The following is a 22,002-nucleotide window of genomic DNA, read 5'->3' on the forward strand; positions in this document are numbered from 1 at the left end:
AATGGCCTATGCCCAAAGTGTCATTCAGACTTATGTTGTCATTCTGGGATTTTCTGGTGGCAAAGACTTGTCCTTTTAAAATAAAGAACAAATTAGTTATTACTCAGTTAAGTTTACAGTTACCCATAAACTACCTTAAAACATAGAAAGATAGTGAAGAAAATTCTCCCCTGACTTGAATTCAAGGTAAATTTCCCTACAGCATTGTTGTCTTTCCCTATAGCTAATACACAATGTGAAAATCCAGCATCAATTTCATCCTCTCAAAGTCCAGTGCTCTCAGAATTCGAGTACTACAAGTGTCCTCAGCACCTGTGGTTTCACTTTGGTGTAATTCCCTCAGTTACAGGAGGTTTGATTGTAATTGGGAGGGTGGGAAAGAAGGAAATTAAGAGCATCTGGTTCTCAGTGCAGCTTTTCTTACGGAAGAGAAATAATGGTAACCAAGAAGGGACTTGTGAAGGAAAATCTGATGTGAGAACCTTGTGGGACTTTCCAGGCTGCAATGTTGATCTAAGTATGGACACTACTGCCAGATGCAAAGGCCTGGATGCGACCTTTTCTCATGACACTGTCAGTCCATTATATTTTTATTCCAAATTTTACAGTTTTAGGTTACGTTGAGCATACAAACAAATTGAAGTCAATTTTATGCATGCAGTAAACACACTGCTTTAATTCAAAAATATAGTACAATTTATCTTCTTTCGGGTGAAAAAGTAAATGCTATGTGTAAAAAGATTTACGTAAAAATGCATATATATATATGTGTGTGTATGTGTATTTCTTATGTATTTATATACTTATGTATTCATACAGTTTAATGAGAAGAAGCCTGATTTTCTGGTGACTGTTTCATGGCTGAATTATGCTCAGTCACAGTGTACACACTTCATCGGAAACTTATCTTGTGGCTGAGGCACTTGTAAGGGCTCTCTCAAATGTGTTCTCTAGTGTCTATTACTGTCATTGAAAAACTATGCTAGTTTTCTTCCCAGTGAGAGCATTCATAGGATCTCTTTTTCTACCCAAACACATGGTTTTTTCAGAAAACTTGGCAGGAATTTAAGTTTCAACTTTTATCCATCTATCAGAATTTGCTAAAATTGCTCAACAGCTTCAAAAGTTAAAGTGTAAAGTATGGACAGACACAAACAGCAGTGACAGAAACAAAAAAAGGACGTGTTTGTTTCTGGTACACTTTATAGCTCTTTAAGAAGTCTTTATTTACTATCTCTTAGTTGTGTTTTCCACATATAGTTCTGGTTTTTACATAGATAAAATATGCTTAAATTGCAGACAGTTGAGGCTTTGTCTTTTTTTTTCTATCTGCTATTAGAGTGTGCTTCACTTAAAAGTAAAGAAAAGCGGTATATCAGATAACACCCACACTCCCTAAATATATAAATCTGGGTTGAAAAGTTCAGCCTGATTAATTCCTGAATACTTTGACCAAGATTTGTTGAAGCTGGTCCAAGTTTTTAAATTGACTATCAACACATGGAAATATCTTCTCAGGGGATTAGAAAGAGACCTTAAAACAAAAGCACATTCTGGAACAGGGCAGGAATATTTTGCTTTTTCAGGTCAGGCCAGGCCAGCTGTATCTCATCTCTAACCTGAATATTTATGAGCTGTAGGAAAGCTGGCAATTTTATACCTTCTTAGAGATTATTGCCAGTTCCCTGTTTTGGTGGTGAAAATTTTTTACCTTTTTAAGGTTTCTGAAAAGGACTTTCCTACTGATTTGCCAATAGGGTGTTGTAGATCAATTTGGAAGGTATGAGACATTTCTTTTTTTCAATCTGAGTAAGCATGCATTTTTATACCACTGAACTAGGGAATGGGTGGGAGTATCACTAACGGGAATTAGTTTATCTTTGTAGAGGTTATGGATCAGCAGTGGGAAATCAAAAATCAGATCTCCTTGGGTTAGTGAAGAATCCTATGGCCATGCAATACAAATTGCAGTTCTGCTGCAATCTCATTCTGTCAGTGAAAATCTTGCTGAACTTCAAACAGGCCAATTTTATGCAAGGAGGATGTACATCAGATGAAGTCTGTTCGTAGATGTATAACAGACATTCACTGGATGGCTCCTCTGTCCTCATTCAGGCAGGTTGAAACTGGCATGAATTAAAACAACTCCAATTGTTGTAATTAATTTAAAAGAAATGCAGGTGCTCACAACTAATCTGTACCAGGCAGGTGTTTCCATGTGTTGTAGCAGTGCATAAGTCAAGCAAGCAAGGCCTCTGCTCTGTCTGTCCCATTCTTTATTAGACTCCATTATCACCATTCTGTATTTAAAAGGCTAATTTTTCTAACTTTATCTGATTTATTGTTGAGTCAGCATTAGCTGGATTTCCGTGACCTCCAAGTTAACACCTTTTCTTGAGTGTGTGTCTCTTGATGACCACAGAAGTGTAGTCACTGCAAAGCCAGTAATGGCTTAGCTCCCTTTGACCCAAAAGTAGGCACAATCAGCTTCTGTCACCCTTTCAGATCCCAGCTAGCCCTGAGGAAAGGCTCACCCAATGAATTAAAGAGAATTTCTTATATCAGAGCATCAGACCATTCTGTGCTTTACAGGAGTGCATTTCTATTACTATGCCAGGTGAAGAAGGGTTTGCCAAGTGAAACAATATAAAACAGATACAGAGGTCCAGAAAACAAGCTCTCCCATCAAAAGAAACCCCTGTGTAGCTGTTAGGCTGAATCCTTCCATATCTCTGAGATCTCTGTATCCAGGCTTCTCTGTCAAGATTTCTGTAACAAGACACAAATCTGACATACCTTGCAGTCAGCACCAATAGGTTTTTTGCATTCCTCACAGGTGTTGGAATAAAGATTTTCATAACATTTCACACAGTAGGGGCTGTCCTCCTTCAGGATGTACTTCTTACCAAACAGAGACTCTTTGCAGTAGTGGCAATCAAAGCGTTCAGTCATGTTGGTGTCTGGAGTCCAGCTATCCTGCCACAAAGACAGGAACAGGCACATGTCAGACTGAGCTACACTTCCCCCAATCCCTCAGGAAAGGTTTATCAATTCTTACCACATTTATGTACCTCAGTTTTAATCCAGCTTTCAGTAAAATAAATTTACACAATAGGAAGAAACTTAAAAAAATCTAAATTTCACAGTGCAGCCCATCTAAATTAGCCATCTGTTGATCCATCTCTGCCCAGACCTAGTGCTGCTCTAGCACTAGGTGCACCAGCATGATGAGAGGGAGGAGTGAACTCTTGAGTCTGAAAAATTATTGTGGGATTTGTAAATGGAATTTGATCTATGGGTCTGCAACAGAAGGTATTTCTCTAGGGATGGAGGGAGTCAAGTCCTTTAAGAGGATGAGCCAGCTAATCTTCAGAAGCAGCATCTCCTGGATAAGGTGGGAGAAAGGTTTACATTGCTAGTAGATTTCAGTCATGCACAGACAATTAGGCACCACAGTTATGTGCTTCTGCACCTTCCTTCTCTACATTCTCAGTAGGCCAGTGTCTGGCAATCATTGCCCCACAGGCAGACACCAGCCCTCCATCTCTGCTGGTGCATGGGACTATGGGGGTAGAAGGTGTAGGATATATCTGATTCTCCTCTGATGCACCTGAAGAAGTTATCCAATAGCTGTCGTGTATTGGGACACAAATGGGAGTTGACTCCCCAGTGTCCTGGCTCAGACACATGTCAAAAAATTATTATGGAAGGGAAAAAGCAAGTAGCAGAAACTGTATATGATGTTTCAGCTTGTCTGAGTTAGGGACAATTGATGTTTGCTCCTCAAGTTTTGTTATGTCTCTGTCATTTTCTGGATGTGCACACAAGCAAAGATGACACAAATGCCTTTGATGAATATTTATTATTGCTGGTGACAATTTATTTTGGGTTTCATTAGAATAATCATATTCTTTCTTAAGCTGAGGCTTGTACCGTGTGTTGCACCTGAAATCTGTTTGGAGGTTACAGCTGGAGCAGGGCATAGCTGCCTGCTTAGGAAAGGGAATTTCCCAAGCAGAAAGTACGTGCCACCTGGACTGCATGATTTTCACTGCCTGCCAGGCTGCATCTCCTCTTTAAGCCTCATCTGATCTATAAATCCTTAAATGTTTTGAGTACTAATAGCTTAAGTGGCTACCTGTGTCTTTCATGCACAAGTGACATCTACAGCAGCTGCAGTCCTTTCACCAACTTCAGCTCTCAGTTTTAAATAAAGTGTTGCTTGCTTATGTTCCTGGCACTGGTTGCTGATTTCTGGAGTTTGTCCTCTCCCTCTGGCAGTGGGAGCCACCCGTAGGGCATTTTGAAATCCTGAGTTCTCCTCCAGGATTTCAGTTTTTATTATCTTTCATTCTGTCTAGCTGGGATGTCATTAAGGTTTTAGGGCTATCTGAATGGACAAACTTAATTTTGATGACTAGAAAACATTTTTTTTGTTGTAAACTGTCAATCCACTGCTGAATTTTGTGGTGACTAGCACAGACTGAAGAGTGAGCGCTTTTACATGCGTGAAGTAGGTAAGCGATGTCTCAACTGCTGGAAAGTCTTATGAATTCCAACTAACTACTAAGGAAGAGAGACAAACTAGCAAACCCCAAAAGGTGCTTGGAGGAAGCACAAATCCTAGCAGCTGGTCATCTGATAACCCAGGACTATCAATGTAACTGCTTTAAGGGAACTGGGAGTACGTCGAGTGCTCTTTGTCCTTATGGAATTGAGAGGATCATAGGACTGATAAGAAGAAAGTTAGAAGATATGATGGAGAGAGAAGCACAATGACCACCCAAAGCTCCCCTGTAGCCCATTTAAAACAGCAGCAGCTCGCAGTGGGAGTATAAGGCAGGAGAACAGGGACCATATAAAGGGATATTTCCTTAACAATTGCTTCCAGCAACTTTATCTTCTCTTGAAGTACACCTGCAGTCTTTACCAGAATATTTAAAAGATGGTCATGGATTTTCTATCAGTTTTGAGCCTGTTCACACCCCTAACCTATATTTCCCAGGAAAGAACTAGTCAGGACTTAATTTCCCTCTGGAGTAATCTCAGCAAAATGAATGGAGTCAGACCAATGTACATTGAGCTATATATGTAGATGTATGACTAAGTCTGAGAGGAGTGATAGCTTTTGTTCAAATAGTCTGTACTTAGGACAGAAATCTGTACTTTTTACTGACTACATTAGGTATTTTTTCCCAAATGATAGGATTTTGTTGCCTATTTAATATGCATTATTGCTAAATTAAAATGTGAACAGAAACCACTTCTGAACTTGCACTTGTCACCCTTCTTCAGAATTATTTCTTTCTAGTCCTGATTTAAAAGTAGATGTGTGATACTGAAGAGTGAAACATTTCTCTGCAGTTTTTGCAGATGTGCAAAAGCAAAGAGTGTGATTCCTTTACAGGTTTCTACAATTTCATCCAAAGCTGCTAAATGTAAAATATAGAAGTGCTTTGTGACTGGAAGAAGGACTGTTCCCTTAGAGGTGGACGTTTCTGTCCCTTGGTCACAGAACTTCCCCTTTTGAGTGCTGCATTGTCTTCTGGGTGCATTTCACTGGAGCAGAGGTAAGCATCATGTAACAGATGTATTTAATAATTTATATAATAATGTAATAATGCAACAATTCAAAATAATTCAGCAATTATATAATAGTTGCTGCCACTATTTCAGAAAATACCTGGGCACAACCCTCCGATCCTGAAAGAGATCTAGTTTTATAAAACGTGCTCTAAGATTGTCCCAGGGGATTTTCCCCCTCACTGTGAGCAGGGACAGGCAGTCCTCATTTCTATATCTCAAACAGATTTAGGGATGAACTCTGCTCTATGGAGACAACAGCTCTGGATGAGATTTGAGGAACAGCTCTAGAGATTTGGGAAACTGAAAGACAAGATCTGCATTTTGGTTTTAGTTACATGAATCTTTTATTGGATTTGGGACCAATTTTTGATCCAATATTTCTTAAAGTTAGGAATTCAGGTTCATCTGGCTTCATTCAGTAAGCTGGAGTTAAGGTTGAAGCATCCCAAAATTCCAGGCTGTTTACATCTAGGCCTTGGACTGAATCTCATGATCTACTATGTGGTATTTTTAACATCTTGTACAGGGTTTTTTCTGCTCCAGAGAGAATTAAATGTGAGGTAATAATGGGTCCTATCTACTTAGAAGAAAATTCTAACAAATCATTTCACTGTTGTCTTACAATCAAGAAATGTAAAATCATACTGAGCAATATTTTTGCTTGTCACTTTGTACACATGGTCCTATACATTGCCAGTCCATTAATTCCTGTCATGTAAAATCCCCTCATGTTCAGCTTAGTGCAGGCTTTATGCACTGTTTTGGACTTTATGGGGAAAAAAAACAAACAGGAGATTCGCACAGCTGTGAATGAACACAAATTGCAATTCAACCTCCTTGCCATTGATTTATTTCTTTCTGTTGTGTTTGATACTTGTTGACCATAAAGTATTGTGGGACAGAGACTCATCATTATTACAGCTCTTTGTGGTTAAAGGTTACTCTTTAGATTTTATCACTGTAGTCATTCTATACTTAGGCTTTTTCAGATTGCTCTTAACATAATTCATGGAGGAATTGATTTTTTCTGCCATTCAGTCTCCCTCCTACAGCATCAGACATAACAGGAGTACTTCTCCAAAAGGAAAAGAGCTTTCTATTGCCTGCCCAAAAGAGAAGCTACAGCTTATGCCAAATGTTAGTACTACCCACACTGTGTCTCACAGGAAGTAAGAATTGGCAGGAAAATTAACAAAAAGTTAGTAGACTTACTCAAAAATCTATGCTTCTTTCCTCTTCTTTCCCTGTTGACTCAGTCTCATTTTACTGGCAGCAACTTCTAAAGTTGTCATATTGCTGCATAAATATTAGGGCTCATCATGTCATTAAGAAATTATTCAGTGTTCCCCCATCCCGTGACACTACTGACTACTGAAAAAGCAGACCTGCCTGCTTCTTCAGCTATGTCTACAAGCTGAATAAATGCTGTTGTGTCCATCTCCTATTTCAACTTTTCGTAGGGGGTGTTGAGCACTGGGAGGTGCAGATGCACATGCACAAGAGAGAGAAGGAGGCCAAGAGAAACTATCTAAACCATGTAGGAGTTGTTTAGTTTATTCAGTGAAGTTCTGACTTCTGTTGTATCAGCATCTGGAGACACAGAATTAAGCCCCTGTAGATGCCAGAGGGGGACTTGCTGTTGACTCAAGTAGGTGAGTAGTGCTGAGGCTTTCTCTCTGTGTGCCCCTGGATCAGTATGTTGTGTTAGCCACCTGCACAGGAAATAAAAAGTCTTCTTTCAAGATGTACAGACATTTCTCCCACCTGGCTATTTTTCCAGAAGAACAGTACACATGGAGAATTTTCTATCTGTTTATTCTCTTCCCCTGAGGAAGGAAGATTTGTGTCTGGCAACTCCAGTGACATGAGCCATGCAGGTCTACAGCATTTGGAAACAATTTATGTTAATGCTCCAAAGGCTAAAATGAAAATATTTATTTACAACCATGAACTGACAGTTCAAACTATGCTGGTCTTTCTGGCAAGAGGTGATTTTTTTCCCCTGTAATTCAGCTACTCTTACCACATTCATTATCATCTTGTTAAAGTAACAGGAAAGCACTCTTGGAAGACCTAAGCATCTTTCTAAACCAGACCATAAGGCCATGCAAGGGGAAAAGAGGGAAACCTAATTTTATTTCTTTTTAAATTACTTTAGAAAAATAAGGAATGACCATTTTCTCTTCATCAAAAGCCAGGAAAATTGGTTTAATATTGAAAATAATAGTAATAACAAAAGCAAATAAAAAATTGACCCGAAGTAAAATATCCCAGTCATGCCTTTAGATGGTAAGTTTTAAAAGCTATTAAAAAAAAAAATAGTTTTATTTTTAATGAAGTTACCTTACAATATTCTTCAAAATTACATTTGGATTTTTCCAAGGACTCACCCTCCTTGAAAATGGCTGACTTATTTTATGTAGGGTATAACATTCTGATCTCTTTTTTTAGAGTTTTTTTTAAATCTCTTTAGTGCAATTTTCTGACCAGATAGACTACATTAACATATGCAGATAACCAAAGCATACCTGGTTCCTCTCTGGATTACACAGTCACCCTGTCATGAACTGGAAAGTGGATAGTGTGCTGTATAAGATTGTATTCCTTAGCAGAACATGAATAATAATAATAAAAAAACCAAAACAGAAAATGTTTATTGTGTGGCAAAGTCCCTTATGCATCTGGCTAAAGTAATTGCAGTTATAGCAGTGGAGAAGGAGTACTCCACTTGTGGTTTCTGTGTGGTTTATTGTGATTGGCAGTCAATAAAGATCTGCTCCAGTCTAGAGCCACTCCAGCAGTGGTAGGGCAAGAACAAGTGGTAATATCCACAAATGCCACAAAAGAACTGAGCACTGACACTTTGAAATTGTACCCCACAGAGTTTGCTCTATGGTTATCTCAGACTGATACTGAAATGACTGGAGGGTCTATGGTCTTGCCCATAACCCTGCACATATTTCAGTTACAAAAGAAGAGTGTTGAAATAACATGGAGCATGACTTAAATTTGCCACAGCAAGGAGGAGCACAGTTCAAGTGGAAGGCTTGCTTTTATTTTCTATTTTAAAGCCTTTTGAAATTGCTGTCCTCCTCTCTCTTGCAAAATGTGCAAATGCTTGTTCAGAGGAAAGGTCAATTACTTGATCTTGTTTAAGCATAAAAATTTATATTTCTAATAAGAGCATTTAAGCAGATAACAGAAAATGATAGAGGAGAAAAATAGCATAAGATTTATAAACCTTTTTATTATTTCTGGCACTATCCTGCAAAAGTAGTGTATAAGCTAAATGTCTACAGACACTAAACTACAACAAAGGTTTATTTTTCCAGAAAAGGATTGCTTTCTCTTATGGACAGGAGTGCTGCTAATCTCAGAGAAATTAGACTTTAAGGTAAAAATACCCAGAAATGTCATGTGCTACCATGCAGTCATGTTTCCAAATTTTTCTGTATTTTTGCAATCCCACTGACTACTACTCAGGGCACAAAACCAGAATAATATCCCCAATAGCTGGTGTTTCCCTCTTTGAAGAAAGGACAGAAGAAAAGTTGGGATGATTCTGTGGAAGAAGAGAGCTTTGTTATTTTTTCTGTCAGCATGGCTCTGGTTCTGTTTACTGAGGTAAGACCATAAATCCCCCTTGTGCCTAAGATAATTGGCACGCCTGGTTTGGGGGATCAGTTAATGCCCATCTTACAGCTGCTGTATAAAACTGCTGTGGCAGTGAATGCCTCAGGGCTGTGAGGTATCCAAACTTCCCTGGCCAGCTGCCACGCCCGCAGCCTTCCAAAACGTGACAAAGGAGGCTGCATAAACCTTGGGGCACCCATTGAGCTGGGCACAGCTTAGCAAACCAGATCAATTGCACCTGTGTGAAACTGGTTAGACCCAGTTTTGGGGGATTTGTGGCTGAAGACTGGACACAGAGAGCAAAGAGAACATCTACTAAGGTCGAGCCAAAGTATGTACCTCCCATACCTATGGTGTATGGGAGGTACAGAAGAAAGCACAAAGACATAGAGAGCCTGGTGACATGGACATAGGCAATCCTTTTGTGGGCAAGATTATTTCCAGCTGCAGAAGGAAGATGTTGAATCCACATGGAGAGCTGCAAGGCATAGTATGGAAAAGTGGAATTGATCAAAGGCAAGATCCTGGTCTCTGAAGACACTTCTGCTCTAAATCTCAAGGGTGTTCCAGAGCAACGACAAAATACATCTGTGTAAATGATTTCACGGCTTTATGCAATTTGCTGCTTTTATTATGCAAGATGAAGTGAAGAAACAGTGGTAGGTTTTGAGCCCCTATGCTTGCTGAGAGTCTAGAACTACCATCAGAGTGACACTTTAGACCTTTCTCTGCAATGGTTGATACATTTTAAAATTTAAATTCAGTAATTTTCTGTGAAAGGGAATGGTGAATATACTTATGTCAGTGTTACGCTCACCTGTATTCTTCTTATGGCATATTATTGTATGTACAGTAACCATTCAGCATCCTAGTTGATATAATCCAGTATAATATAGAAGGGTATGTGAAGAAGAACAAAATTAACTTTATCACCTGGCATGAGTATTTTACTTTTCATCCTTAGGAGAAGGCTCTACTGGTTTATAATCAAGTTCTGTCTATATATAGCTAATCAATATTGTTAAAATGTTAATGCTTCAGTGGCTGTCAATGTATCCAAGATTTATTTTCATGAAATCTGTCATTACCCTGCCATTTCACACTCTCACTTGTGGCGAATCTGCATCACAAATAACTGTGCATATGTAAATTAAATATTAAACCTACACCATTAGAATTAATCAGTCTAAAAATGCAAATTATGAGATTCTCCCAGTCTCTGAAGCAGTACCCAAGTGAGGGAAGATGATTGCCTACAACACTACACCATTCAGGGTTTGTCCAGAGATGCTCAGGACAGATTTACCCATCAGAGAAACATGGATAAGACTTAGACCTGAATGTTCCTGGTCCGTGGGGACCCTGAAAGACTGTGAGCATGCTGGCCAGCAGCAACAGGAATGCTTGTGGCTGATGATGTTAAAATTTATCTGACCTTCCCTTAACTCTGAATATCCTGGCCCCTGTGAGATGAGGAAAGGCAGGGAAGTGAGGACATCAGCAAGTAACACATTGCTTGGCTCTGAGGCTCAGAGATTGATGTCCTGGAGAACTGAGCCAGAGGTCTTTTGTGAATATAGGTCTTTGCAGCCCTTCTCATTCCTTTCTTTCAGAATGAAAGCTTGAATTTGCAGTGCAGTGCAGCAGAAACTGTCATTAACCCTTACAATTATAGGAGTTGTACTTTGTCACCAATGTTTTGAGGTTGTTTTTTTTTTTTAGCTTCTGACATTCAAAGCATGATAGAATCCTTGCAGACTGTGTTATGAGTAATCAAAGGAGTTGTCTGATCTCTTTTCTAATGCAAGGTGTGCCATCTGGGAGAGCTGATGCCTGTATGGACAGGAAAGATGTGATTTCAGGGAAAGAGCTAACCCTAGACTTCTCTAAGGAGTGGGAAACAGATCATTACTTCTACTGGAGTTCTTCAGTTGGGAATCACCATTACATGCTCTATGTGGTAGGAACTTCACATGGACAAACAATATCTGACACAATATAGCCACTGCTGGGAGATAACAGTGATTTCACAAAACCAGTAGTATTTTCCTGTAAATCCAAACCACCTGGAAGTGACTATTTGGTGCTTGCATATGTAGCACTTCTGATTTCTGTGGGAGCTCATTTGGAAAAATGGTGAGAAACAAAAATAACTATATTTTATCCCAGCACTTTTGCTATCTTGGGCTTTTTCAAAAGACCAGAAGAACTGGTCCACCCACTAGCCTCAGGTGTGTTAGTTAAATGGAGATGTCAGGTGGGAACCCCAGGTTACTTTTACAAATCTGATTCCTCAACAACATCATTTTATATCTTTTCAGCTGCCCCACTCACTTCAACTACATGTTGGTTAACAAGCCAGAGATCATTTTATCCTATGGTAAGGGTAAAAGACAGTTTTATTGGTGCTCTGGTCAGATTTTGATAGTAATGCTAGGGTGTGTCAGGAACTGAGTTTTCAATACAGCAACTCACATCCTTTTAAAAAATATATGTCACCAAGAATTGGTCAAGTTTTATTGAAAAAGCAACCTTTAGAATCCATCCTTTCCCAGTTATATCTACAGGTGCACAAAACAGACCAACATTTCTGTAAAATAAACACATGTTTGGGTTTTTTGTTTGGGTTTTTTTTTTCTTTTTTTTTTTCCTTCCATATCCAAATGCCTAAAGCAATCATGTTCAAAGTTTACCATCTGGCTGATTAAAGGCACAGATGATTTTGGCCAGAAAGCTGGGAGTCCCATAAATATATGAACTGATGAAAATCAGGTTCATAGAAGAAACCCAGAGATAACCTCAACTGTAGCATCCTTTCACATTTGGATGAATTTGTGTATCTAATAACATAGCCTTATGTTGGTCCCTTTTAGAACAATTCCTATTCAAGACAACATATAAATACACATAACCATCAATTAATGTTACAGCTACTGACCCTGAAAACCTCAATGTCAATTAGCAATCTTAGTTAATATACCTCTAGATTGGAGTCAGGGGAGTGGCAATCACAAACTGACTGACTTGCTGGTATCTATATTTGTATAACATTTGCTGTCTTGTGTACTCAGCAAAGCTGGAATATGCAGGTATTTGGTCAACAAAATAAAAGCCATATCCCTTGAGGCGAGTAAAAAGTTTGGAACAGCCATCAATGCAGACAAAAGTTAGTATTTCCTTTATTACAGACACAGAGAAATCCAGGTTAGCATACAGTAAGGACTGGGTTATTGTGGCTGTGCACACATGCACACAGAAAAAAGCACAAAAAGAAGGAATGCAGAGTTAATAATTGGGATTTGTATTCTAATTTATTCTCTCCACATAAAAAGAAGAAATACAATGCTGATGGCTCTACACAATATATCCGCGCCGTTTGCCTGCAAAGAGGAGAGGCTACTACCTTTGTTTCATGTGCATCTGCTCTTGCTACAGTACAAAAATGCTCCTTTGTTGAGCTCGGCAGCAGGAGTGCACGGAGGTGTAAGGAATCTGAGACCCCATCTTCTACTTTTTATCACCTCCCAGGTGGAATACACACGCAGCACAATAGAGTCATTAAAAATAGTTACACATGAAAAGACCCAGTGCCTCAGCGGCTCGCTGATGTGTCACTTTACTGACGGACATACAGCAGTAATTGCTATGATAAGAAATTTGTCTTTTTGTCCTCTTCGCACCCCTGCCCGTGCACTCAGGAGCAAGGGGGACCGGCAATCTCTCTCCTCGCATCCTTCCCCAACAACCCCCAGGGATATTAAAGAACCCTCTCCTCCTCTCTGCACCCTTTGTTTAAAGCGACACCTCCAAAGATATGTTCTGTGGGTAGTGGGGGGAAGGGGAAAAAAGGGATATTTACTTACAGAGCAGTAGCAGGCAGTTAATGCCACCTCCTGGACCGGGGACAGGGGGTCACATCCATTAACAAACGCGCACGGAGCGCACTGGCCTGCCTGCAGCGGGGAGCTGCGCAGCGGCTGGGGCTTTCTACTCCTGCAAAGAGCGGCTCCGCCGCTTGCAGCTCCGCAGGCAGCGTGTGTGCCTTCCCCAGCCTGGTGAAACCCCTCGCTATCATTTGACCATATAAGGAGACAAAAGCATCGGAGACTCTCATTCTTTGAGGCGCTCTGCAGCTGGCATTCGACACTTTCTCTATTCCAAGGGTGTCAATACTTCCCCCTCCTAAACATCTTGGTTTTCTTGGCCCCCTTCCTAAAATAAGGCTCCCTCTCCCCTCCTCCAGCCTTTGTTTCTCGAAACCCCTGATGCTTATTAATAACATGGCTTTGCTAAATCCGAGAGCTTGCTCTTTGCAGAAGAAGAGATTTTACAGCAACTCAAGCCCAAACATTTGTAGGACTCTTCACCTGGCTGAGAAAATAAAGTCCTTGGTTAAAATCGGTATGAGGCTTTATCTGCTTTGGTGATTTTGCCTGCTGAGTGTCTTGCCAAAGAAGAGTGAAACAACCAGTCTCTCTTCTCCTTTGTGGAGAGGTGCACATTTTCACAAAGACTGAGTGCGCAGGCATTTCTTTATGAGCATTCAAAACTCATTTAATTTCTCTCCACCCTTCTTTCTTGACAAGCTTCCCCATAATCAGAAGGAAAATGAACAGAAGCAGGGGAAATAAATGAAACAAAAACCAACTATCTTTTTGTAAGAGAAAGCCAAAGGAACAGATTGTCTCAGCACATGCTCAGTACCCAGTCGAGAGCCTTGCCAGTGTGCACATGGTAAGAAGAGGGGGAACTATTAATCCTACTGTAATCAGGAACTACTTTTTCTGCTAGAAAATCCTATTTCATTTATCAGCCGTTCTAGCAGAGATACATTCTGCTAATCAAAACAATGAGGGTCCTGGGAAACCTCCCAGAGGGAAGAATTTGGATCAGAAGCACATGGGAGAGCTGCTCTCTGCAGCTTGAGGGGTAGGCTGGTGTAATTCTTCAGTAATGAAGGATGCTTGCCAAAGGGAGGTGCTTTAATATGAATGCTTTCAACCTTAAGGGAAACCAGAAGGATAAATATGTAAAGCCCCTGATCCCGAGAGAGCCTTGCTGTGGTTTTGCATCCAGAAGATGCCAGGTAGTCCTGTTTTGGGTACTGGGCTCTGGCACATGCCTTAGTGGTGGTGTAGATGTGCACATGGGTTAGATAACAGTTTCTCCTGCAAGACAAACTTATGCCAGAATCCTGCCCTGTACTTGCTGCCCTCTTATGCACCGAGATGTAGTCATATTTGGAATGGGGGTGAAATGTGTTAGTTGGTCTCAGTATTAACCCAAATCTAGAAAAGTAATGGTTTTTAAATGGTGAGGAAGGACCATTCCTAGTTTTTCTATCAGAAGCCAACTCTCCTTTACAGATGTGAGTTACTTTGATGACCAGCAATGATCTGTTTATCAGTTGATCCAGCCTTTGCTGTTGAGTTTTCAAAACAGGCATGATGCCTGGAGGGCTGACAGTGGGCATACAGGATTAAGAATGCCATGGCAATTAAATCTTATTTAAATCAAAGCTGCTGCACTCCCCAGCCACATGGGGAGTCCCTGACTCTTCCCTTGAATTTGCAGTGGCACTGTAAAATAAATTAAACCAGGGAGTGAAAAATTTTTGTTGAACCCATGAGCTACTTTGGAGCTGCACCTCTATCTTGGGAGAGCTACTGGTTTGGTTTCCAGTCCCATCAGTGACTTCCTGGATGCCCTTGGACAGGACATTTCATCTTTCTGTTTGTTAGCTTCACTGTCTGTAAATATAAAGCTCAGGACAGCCAAACTCACGTGTAAGTTGGTAGGAAATTTACAAAGGACTAGCTAGAGCATAAATATAATAGGAGTGATAGTTTCTCTCTTTTAGGTTAAACTATTGCACAGTGGCAACAATAATAATATATCTCCATCATAGTTACTGTTCTACTGCTCAGATTTAGTAGTGTACAGAAAAAAGGAAAAAAAAAGGCTTTCAAGGTAATTAGAATTGGGCTATTTGATTACAAACTTTTCTAAACAAACTAAATATTCAGAATTTGTTGATTTTTTTTCAATTTCCATGATATTTTTATTTCCCCATCTTTCCATTGACAGCTATTGCAGCAAGTCTTGACAGAGATTTTTTGATGATCCCTGTGGTCATAAAAGACAAGTGTTTTTCACAATTATAAGTTTAAATATATACTGGCTCCAACTGAAATTCTTGTTTATCTATTGCAGGTCTGGAAGGTAGATAAGGAAGATAAGGTATTTTTTGCATATTTTAATATAACACCTCTGACTCCTTGAAGGCAGAAGAGACTCTAGTGATTTAAAACCCATTGATTTGTGGGCTCACGGTGGGAGTGGACACTTAGCAGCCACATCAAGACTGTGTGGGGCTGTGAAAGGGATGAGGAAGGTTACCAGGCAGCACCTTCCCTCATCCCATGATGAGGTGTATGCACTCCATCAAACACTACTAGGGAAGGTACAGGGAATGTCAGACTTCTTGCCGCCACTTCAGGACCACTCGCTCCACATTTATCTGGCAAGTAAATATTCATCAGTGATTGGCAGCCCTCCCAGTCTCTTTCCCACCAGAATCAAATCCAACAGGTGTGGGTAGGTGAGAGAGTCAAAAATTCAATTAATTTTCAGAGAGATGGGGAGGAAAGGGCAGAAGCCTTTCACTAACAAATTTATTATGTACACACTTCTTCTTTTTCAATAGATATATTTTATATTTTATTTTTACTTCATTGGTTCTCTGAAGAGCCCAGCAGAGATCAGGCATCTTCAAAGTTTCAGAGGAGTCAAGGCAATGAAAACAGGGGCAGTGCTTCCAAGAGGTGGCCTAAACCAAGAGTGGAAATGCAAGTACCATACAGCAATTTAGTAACTTATCCTATGGTTTATATTTTCCTCATGTGAATAGCATTTACATAGCACATATTGCTTGTTCTTCAGGAGTCTGTGTGTTTAACAGGTTAATTCTATGTGTAGAATGCTGTACCTCCATATGGGTAAAAAAGGTGGAAATAGTACCATTTTCATAGCAGGATTTCTCTAAGCCTGCATAAGTCTCACTTCAGCTACTGGGCTGATGCTGGAATAACTATAATTTCAGCACTTATCTCCTTCTCTGGATGAAAAGAATGAACAAAGAAAAGTAGCAGAAAGAGACAGCTGGAAGTAGAATAGTTTTATTTCCCCCAGTTTGAGACATGAGAAATATAAGTCTCTGAGAGAGCAGGGGAGGGGAAAATATACTCTTTTAGGTTTGAAAATGGCTAAGCTATTGTCTGATTCCTTACTCCACCAATTTATCCTGGAAACTGTTAAGTTGCTTTATCAGAATTCAACTAATCTCCTTTTTGATCCTTGAATCTGTGTACCACAAGCTTCAATTGAATATGAGAAGGTGCATTTAGGAGAACTGCTATTTTTGGCACTACAACTTAGGAAGGAGAGTAGACTAGTGCAGAGGTTGCATTTTAGTTCATTAAACCTAAAATAACAGGTAGGCAATATTAAATCTTCCTGAAATTTCATTCTTATAAAATGCTCACAGATATGTATTTTCCCCAAGATTATCAGGAATTTGCAAAGGATAAAAAGATATTTTCAGCATGTATTTTCTTTACCAATCCAGTTTCCAAGTCACAAGGCTTTTTGCAATATTCTGATATTCCTTTCTTCCCCTAGGAGACATGAACCTCAAGTAGAAAGACCCATCAGGTAAGAAGTATCAGAATTTCACAGATTCTGATGAGGGAATTACAGACATCTTTGGACAATCCATTAAAACCTCCCCAGACAGAAAAAGTCTGTCTGCTTTTGGATGATGCAAGACTTCTATTATTGATGTTTAGCCTAAATTAATGCGGAAACTTCAGTGGTTTAGAAACTCCAATCTAATCTGTAAAAAACAAAACAAAACAAAACAAAAAAACCCCCAAAAAACCCAGTTCCATGTTTATTTTCTCAATATGTTATAATTTTCACATGCAGTATTAAACGGTTTTCTTCAGTAATTTAGAGAAAGGTGCCATGGTTCAGTAGCATTAAAGAACTTCTGTTTCTCACAGGAAAAGAAGGATAATGTGATGCTGTGTGATAAGACAGATGATTGAGACTCAAATACAAGTGTGTCTCTGTGACAGCATAGTCTGGGATAGAGACAAAAGCATTTTAGACCATTATGGTCAGTTTGGACAAAGATTAAATTAATTTTTTAAAGTTAGTTAGGACTTTTGATCAGGTTAGCCCCAGTTTCATTCACAGAAATCTATCTCCTGAATGAGATGTCCCAAAGTGAATGTGGCAGTGAGACACCTGTCAAAATGTGGTCTGTCACTTTCTGTGTAATTGCTCCCATACCCTTCTCTTGTGGACAATTGAGATTTAGGAGAGGGCTTGCAATGAATGTCCCAAGCAGAAGGACAGCTGTGTCCCTTTTTCTGCTGCTTTCCTTTCTCCCTACTGAGTGGACAAACAGCTTTTATCACTGATGTGCAGAGGAAGACAATTTGATCACAGAGGAGAAGTGTAGTGGTGCTTGAAGAAGCAGACAGAACACCAGAGGAAGCTTCAAGGATCAACCCAGGGCTTAAACGAATGGTATCTGCTAAGAAAAATCCCTCTTGTTGCCAGATGAGTTTACAAAAGCTTGGAAAGCTGAGGCACCATGTTACAGGACTGACAGGTCCTTCCCTGGACAAGCAGCATTGTCAGAAAATCTATTTCAGGACCTCATGGATGAAAAAAAAGCCATACAGGCCATTGCAGGATAAAGGCAACCCATCAAACAACTCCCCAAGCAGTAGCTGCCTGTACCATGTGGGGCAGCCACCCTGAACAGCCCCCACCAAGCTGTGAACTGCATGAAGAAATAATGAAGATTTACCACAAAGAGAGTGGAAGATAACAATTCTTACAAAATATAGTCTTCTCCCCTACTTTCCCTAGCATTCTTTCTCATTCTTTCCCCTCACTAAGGAACAGATGGTGCCTTTACTTTTAAGGAAACTAGACTCAAACATTTTGGTCTTTGTCTTCTTCACACTTATTTGGCTTCTACGTGTTCACTAAACCCTTCAGCTCCATAGTCTGTTTATCTGTAAGCAAGGGGAGAGATCTTGGTGGCATGTCTTCAGAAGTGCTTTGGGATAGAGAGATAACCTCAACAACAGGTGAGGGGTCTTCATATGACTCTAAATTATAATAGTGCAGGGACCTATGCAGAGGAGCTCTTGCTTCCTTCCTCTGGATTCAAATTTACTGCCATGTGGGGCATGATTATGACAGATGGGAAGAACCTTTTGGGTTTCCTACCAGTACAGATGGAATCTGGGATGTCAAATTATTACAGAGGTTGCAGTAATTGCTGGTCTTCTGAGCTGGCAAATACTACCCCTTAATTTAGGATTTATTAATTTTCATATAATCATGATTTATCTTTGACTATTCTAGATGCATGAAACAAACACACTATGATTGTTCCAAGAAAATAATGACTGTGTTTCTGAGAGCACCAGAGACTTGCTACATTGTAAAAAATAGCTCCCATTATCTGTGGTGTTTCCACCAGCACACTTGAACATTTTTAGGCAAAACCCCTTTTCCATAGTCTTTCTGCCTCCCACTGCCCCACTGCTCATGGCTTCTTCTCCAAACCCTTATTTCTGTGTGTATAATTTGCTTCTGCTGCCCTTAGCACTTTTTCTGCCTGCACTCCTGATAGCTGTTATCACCCTCTGGAAATAACCAACAGCAACATATGAGACTACCATTTCACTTTATCAGACAGCCAGAGGCCTCAGGAACTTCTGAGCAAAGACAGATTTGAAAAACTGAGCAGTTGGCAGCACCTTAAGAACTCGCCTAACTAATTTCCAAGGCAGAAGTGACAATGTCCAAGTCATTCCTGGCAGATCTCTAATTTGCCCTTAAGGAGTAACATTAGGACTCCACAACCTCCAGAGAGGGAGAGAGAGGGAGGAAGGAAGGAAGGAAGGAAGGAAGGAAGGAAGGAAGGAAGGAAGGAAGGAAGGAAGGAAGGAAGGAAGGAAGGAAGGAAGGAAGGAAGGAAGGAAGGAAGGAAGGAAGGAAGATTCAGGCTGAAATTTTCAGTCTAACATTCATGCCTGTAAAAGATGAATAGTGTCAAGCAGAACTTATCATTTGTAGTTATTCAGATCACACCACAGCAATATGAGAATCACTGAAAGTAGGGTTCCTCCAATTTGTTATGCTGCTCTTGGGAAATGTCTTGGGAAGAAAGGCAGAAGAGAATGTAATGATATGTCTTCATAATACTCTGCCAGCCTCCAGCAACTTCTGGCTTGGGGATTTCTTAACCTGGAGGCAGAATTCATACTTAATATCATTTTCATGAACTTGCAGTTCCCTCCTGATTGCCTGAGAGGAAATTCACTGTTTCTAGTAGGCTAAGATCAAATTTGATGAGTAGGTAGCTCTACTCTGTGTTGCTGAAGAACCATCTTCCTTGTGTTAATTCTGAACATATTACCTACTAGTTTCATTTGAGGACTCCTAGGTCTTACCTTTGGAGGTATAATGAGAAACTTTATCTTTATTCATATGCTACAGGCTGTTCATGTGTTTGTCAATCTTTATCATATCTCCCCACAGCCATCTCTCCTAGGCCAGGGAGTCCCAGTCTACCTGTTCAGTCTGTATGAAAGCTACTTCTCGTGTTTTATCATTCCTCCCCAAACTTTTTCAATATCACAATTTAGCTTTTTGGTGATGTAACCAAAACTTTAACATTCAGTTTGCATTTTGCAACAGTTTGCAACAGTCTGTGTGTTCTGCTGTTTTTTGGGGCTTTTTAAACCTATATAACCTCTAAATTTCACACCCAACGAAACATCTCAGAGCCATTAATTATAGGTAAAGTTACATTTCTCCCCAATGTTCACTGTTTTATGCTCATCTACATTCAGTTTGAGATGCTGTTCTAGTGCCCACTCATCCTGTTGGCCAAGATCCTTTTCTCTCATCTGGTTTCTCAGTCTTAGAATAATTTCCACTAATAATCTCCTGTTAATCTCTTTACTGTAAATCCTGTCTATCTTTCAATTGATTTTATGCAATACATGCAAATACCTTCCCTCTTATCCTATTACTGCTTAGGAGATTTTAAGATTTTGCGGTGAGAGCCCTTATTGAGTGCATGTAAAAGAACAAATAGGCAGATGCTGTCAGCCAAAGATCTTCTGTATCTCCATTATCTCACAGGAACCTGATGGATTTGTAGATCATGATTTCTCCTTATCAAGGTATATTGAATTTCTCCCAATATATCATATATATCCATCTTCTCTACCCTGTGTAGTGATTTCTAATACATTCGTCAGTCCTACCAGGCTCTGTTTCTCCTGTTTTCTCTTGGAAGCATTTAAAAAGGCTGATGCTGTATTGGATACATTCAGTTGCTTGGTTCTATGTCTGTTTTAAATAAAAGGTTATGGACTATTATTGTTATTTCAGCTAATTCATCCTTCAGTCCCTTTAAATCTATTGGATGAGCACCATCTGGTTCTAAAATTTCCTTCCTATTCATTTTGTTTATTTGCTCCATACCTCTTCTACAGTCACCTCAGCTTGAAATAGATCCTCTGACGATAGCCATAAGGAAGCATTCTGCTGCAGGAAGCTCTCCAAGTTCCTTACAATGAACACAGGAGCAAAAAAAAAAAGAGATCATTTTGCCTCTTCTGTTACAGCCATCTCTTGCTCAAGGACTGGTTATCTGTTGGCCTTATCATTCCCCAAACCTTTCAATCTACCTAATATTCAAAAGAAGCATACAGTTGCAAATCACTTCCTAAATTACTTCAGACTCCTAGTATTTTGATGTAGGTAGAAACAGTCACCCTCTCCATTCTGACCATGACTGGGGACATCCTGTTTTGTAGAAAGATCCTTCTGTATGGCAACAATTGTTTTTCTTTTCAACTACTGTTTGTATATACTACAGATAAACTGAGAGGGTCTGAGATGTAGGCTCAGACATATATTATGATTGAGTACATGAGCTTAGATTGTGCACTTTGAAGTAGGGTCCTTGCTGTTGATCTTCTTAGGCCTGTGCTTACTTTGAACCCTGTAAGTGCTCAGGCCCTTTTAATAATAGGATTAAAGTAATCATTTGGTTGCTGATGTGAATTTCATGTCTACCACTTCACACAGAGCTGAAAAAATATACCATGCATTGTCAGCCTGATAGTAATATGGATGTGTTTTTCCATGCCAAGTTTATATTCCCATAGCTGTCTAATGGAGTTGCTGTCTTAATGTGAATGAAATTCAAATGTTGTGAGTGAAATGAAAGAAAGACTTGTACCGATGGCTTGTCTTGAAGATGAAGTGTCTCTTGCTGGATAAGTAATTTTTATGAATCATTAGAGAGGAGTCAGAACTCACATTATGAAGCAGTGCTATGTCTAACCATAAAGTCCAGTGAGTCCTGGCTGTTTTGCTACAATGCAAATGCCTGGCTTGACTGAGTACTGCTCATCTATCTGTCCCTGAAAAGCCTGTCCACAATGATGCTGACTCTTCCTTATATCCAGAAGAATTCCAGGAACCCAGAGTCCTCATTTGCAAGGAAGAGTTTCTAACACTTGAACATCCAGCAGAAAATGTGAGGAAGGGGCTGGTTTGTCTGGCAGCAAACACAGCACTGGCAGGCAGTGGGAACTTCACTTGCAGGAGAGGGCAGAGGAAGACCTGTGAGCAAGGCAGATTGCTGTGCCTGCATGCCTACAACACTTCCATAGC

The 22,002-nt window shown here is 39.9% G+C and overlaps 1 protein-coding gene across 10 annotated transcripts in view; it reads right to left on the reverse strand.

The window, feature by feature from the left end:
* Positions 1-22,002, reverse strand: part of FHL2 (four and a half LIM domains 2) — a 56,519-nt gene that overhangs the window by 11,597 nt on the left and 22,920 nt on the right. For 5 of the 10 annotated variants that reach the window (XM_085583208.1, XM_085583224.1, XM_085583199.1 and 2 more), the window contains one exon: positions 2,797-2,976. In XM_085583208.1, coding sequence (XP_085439334.1) covers positions 2,797-2,952 — 156 coding nt within the window. In that variant the 5' untranslated portion in view covers positions 2,953-2,976. Of the gene's footprint in view, positions 1-2,796; positions 2,977-13,082; positions 13,260-22,002 lie in introns of those variants that run through there. The other 5 variants (XM_085583229.1, XM_085583183.1, XM_077781550.2 and 2 more) reach the window with 3 other exon arrangements.

This window comes from Lonchura striata, chromosome 1, assembly GCF_050655825.1.
Source record: "Lonchura striata isolate lonStrDom1 chromosome 1, ASM5065582v1, whole genome shotgun sequence".
NCBI lineage: Eukaryota > Metazoa > Chordata > Aves > Passeriformes > Estrildidae > Lonchura > Lonchura striata.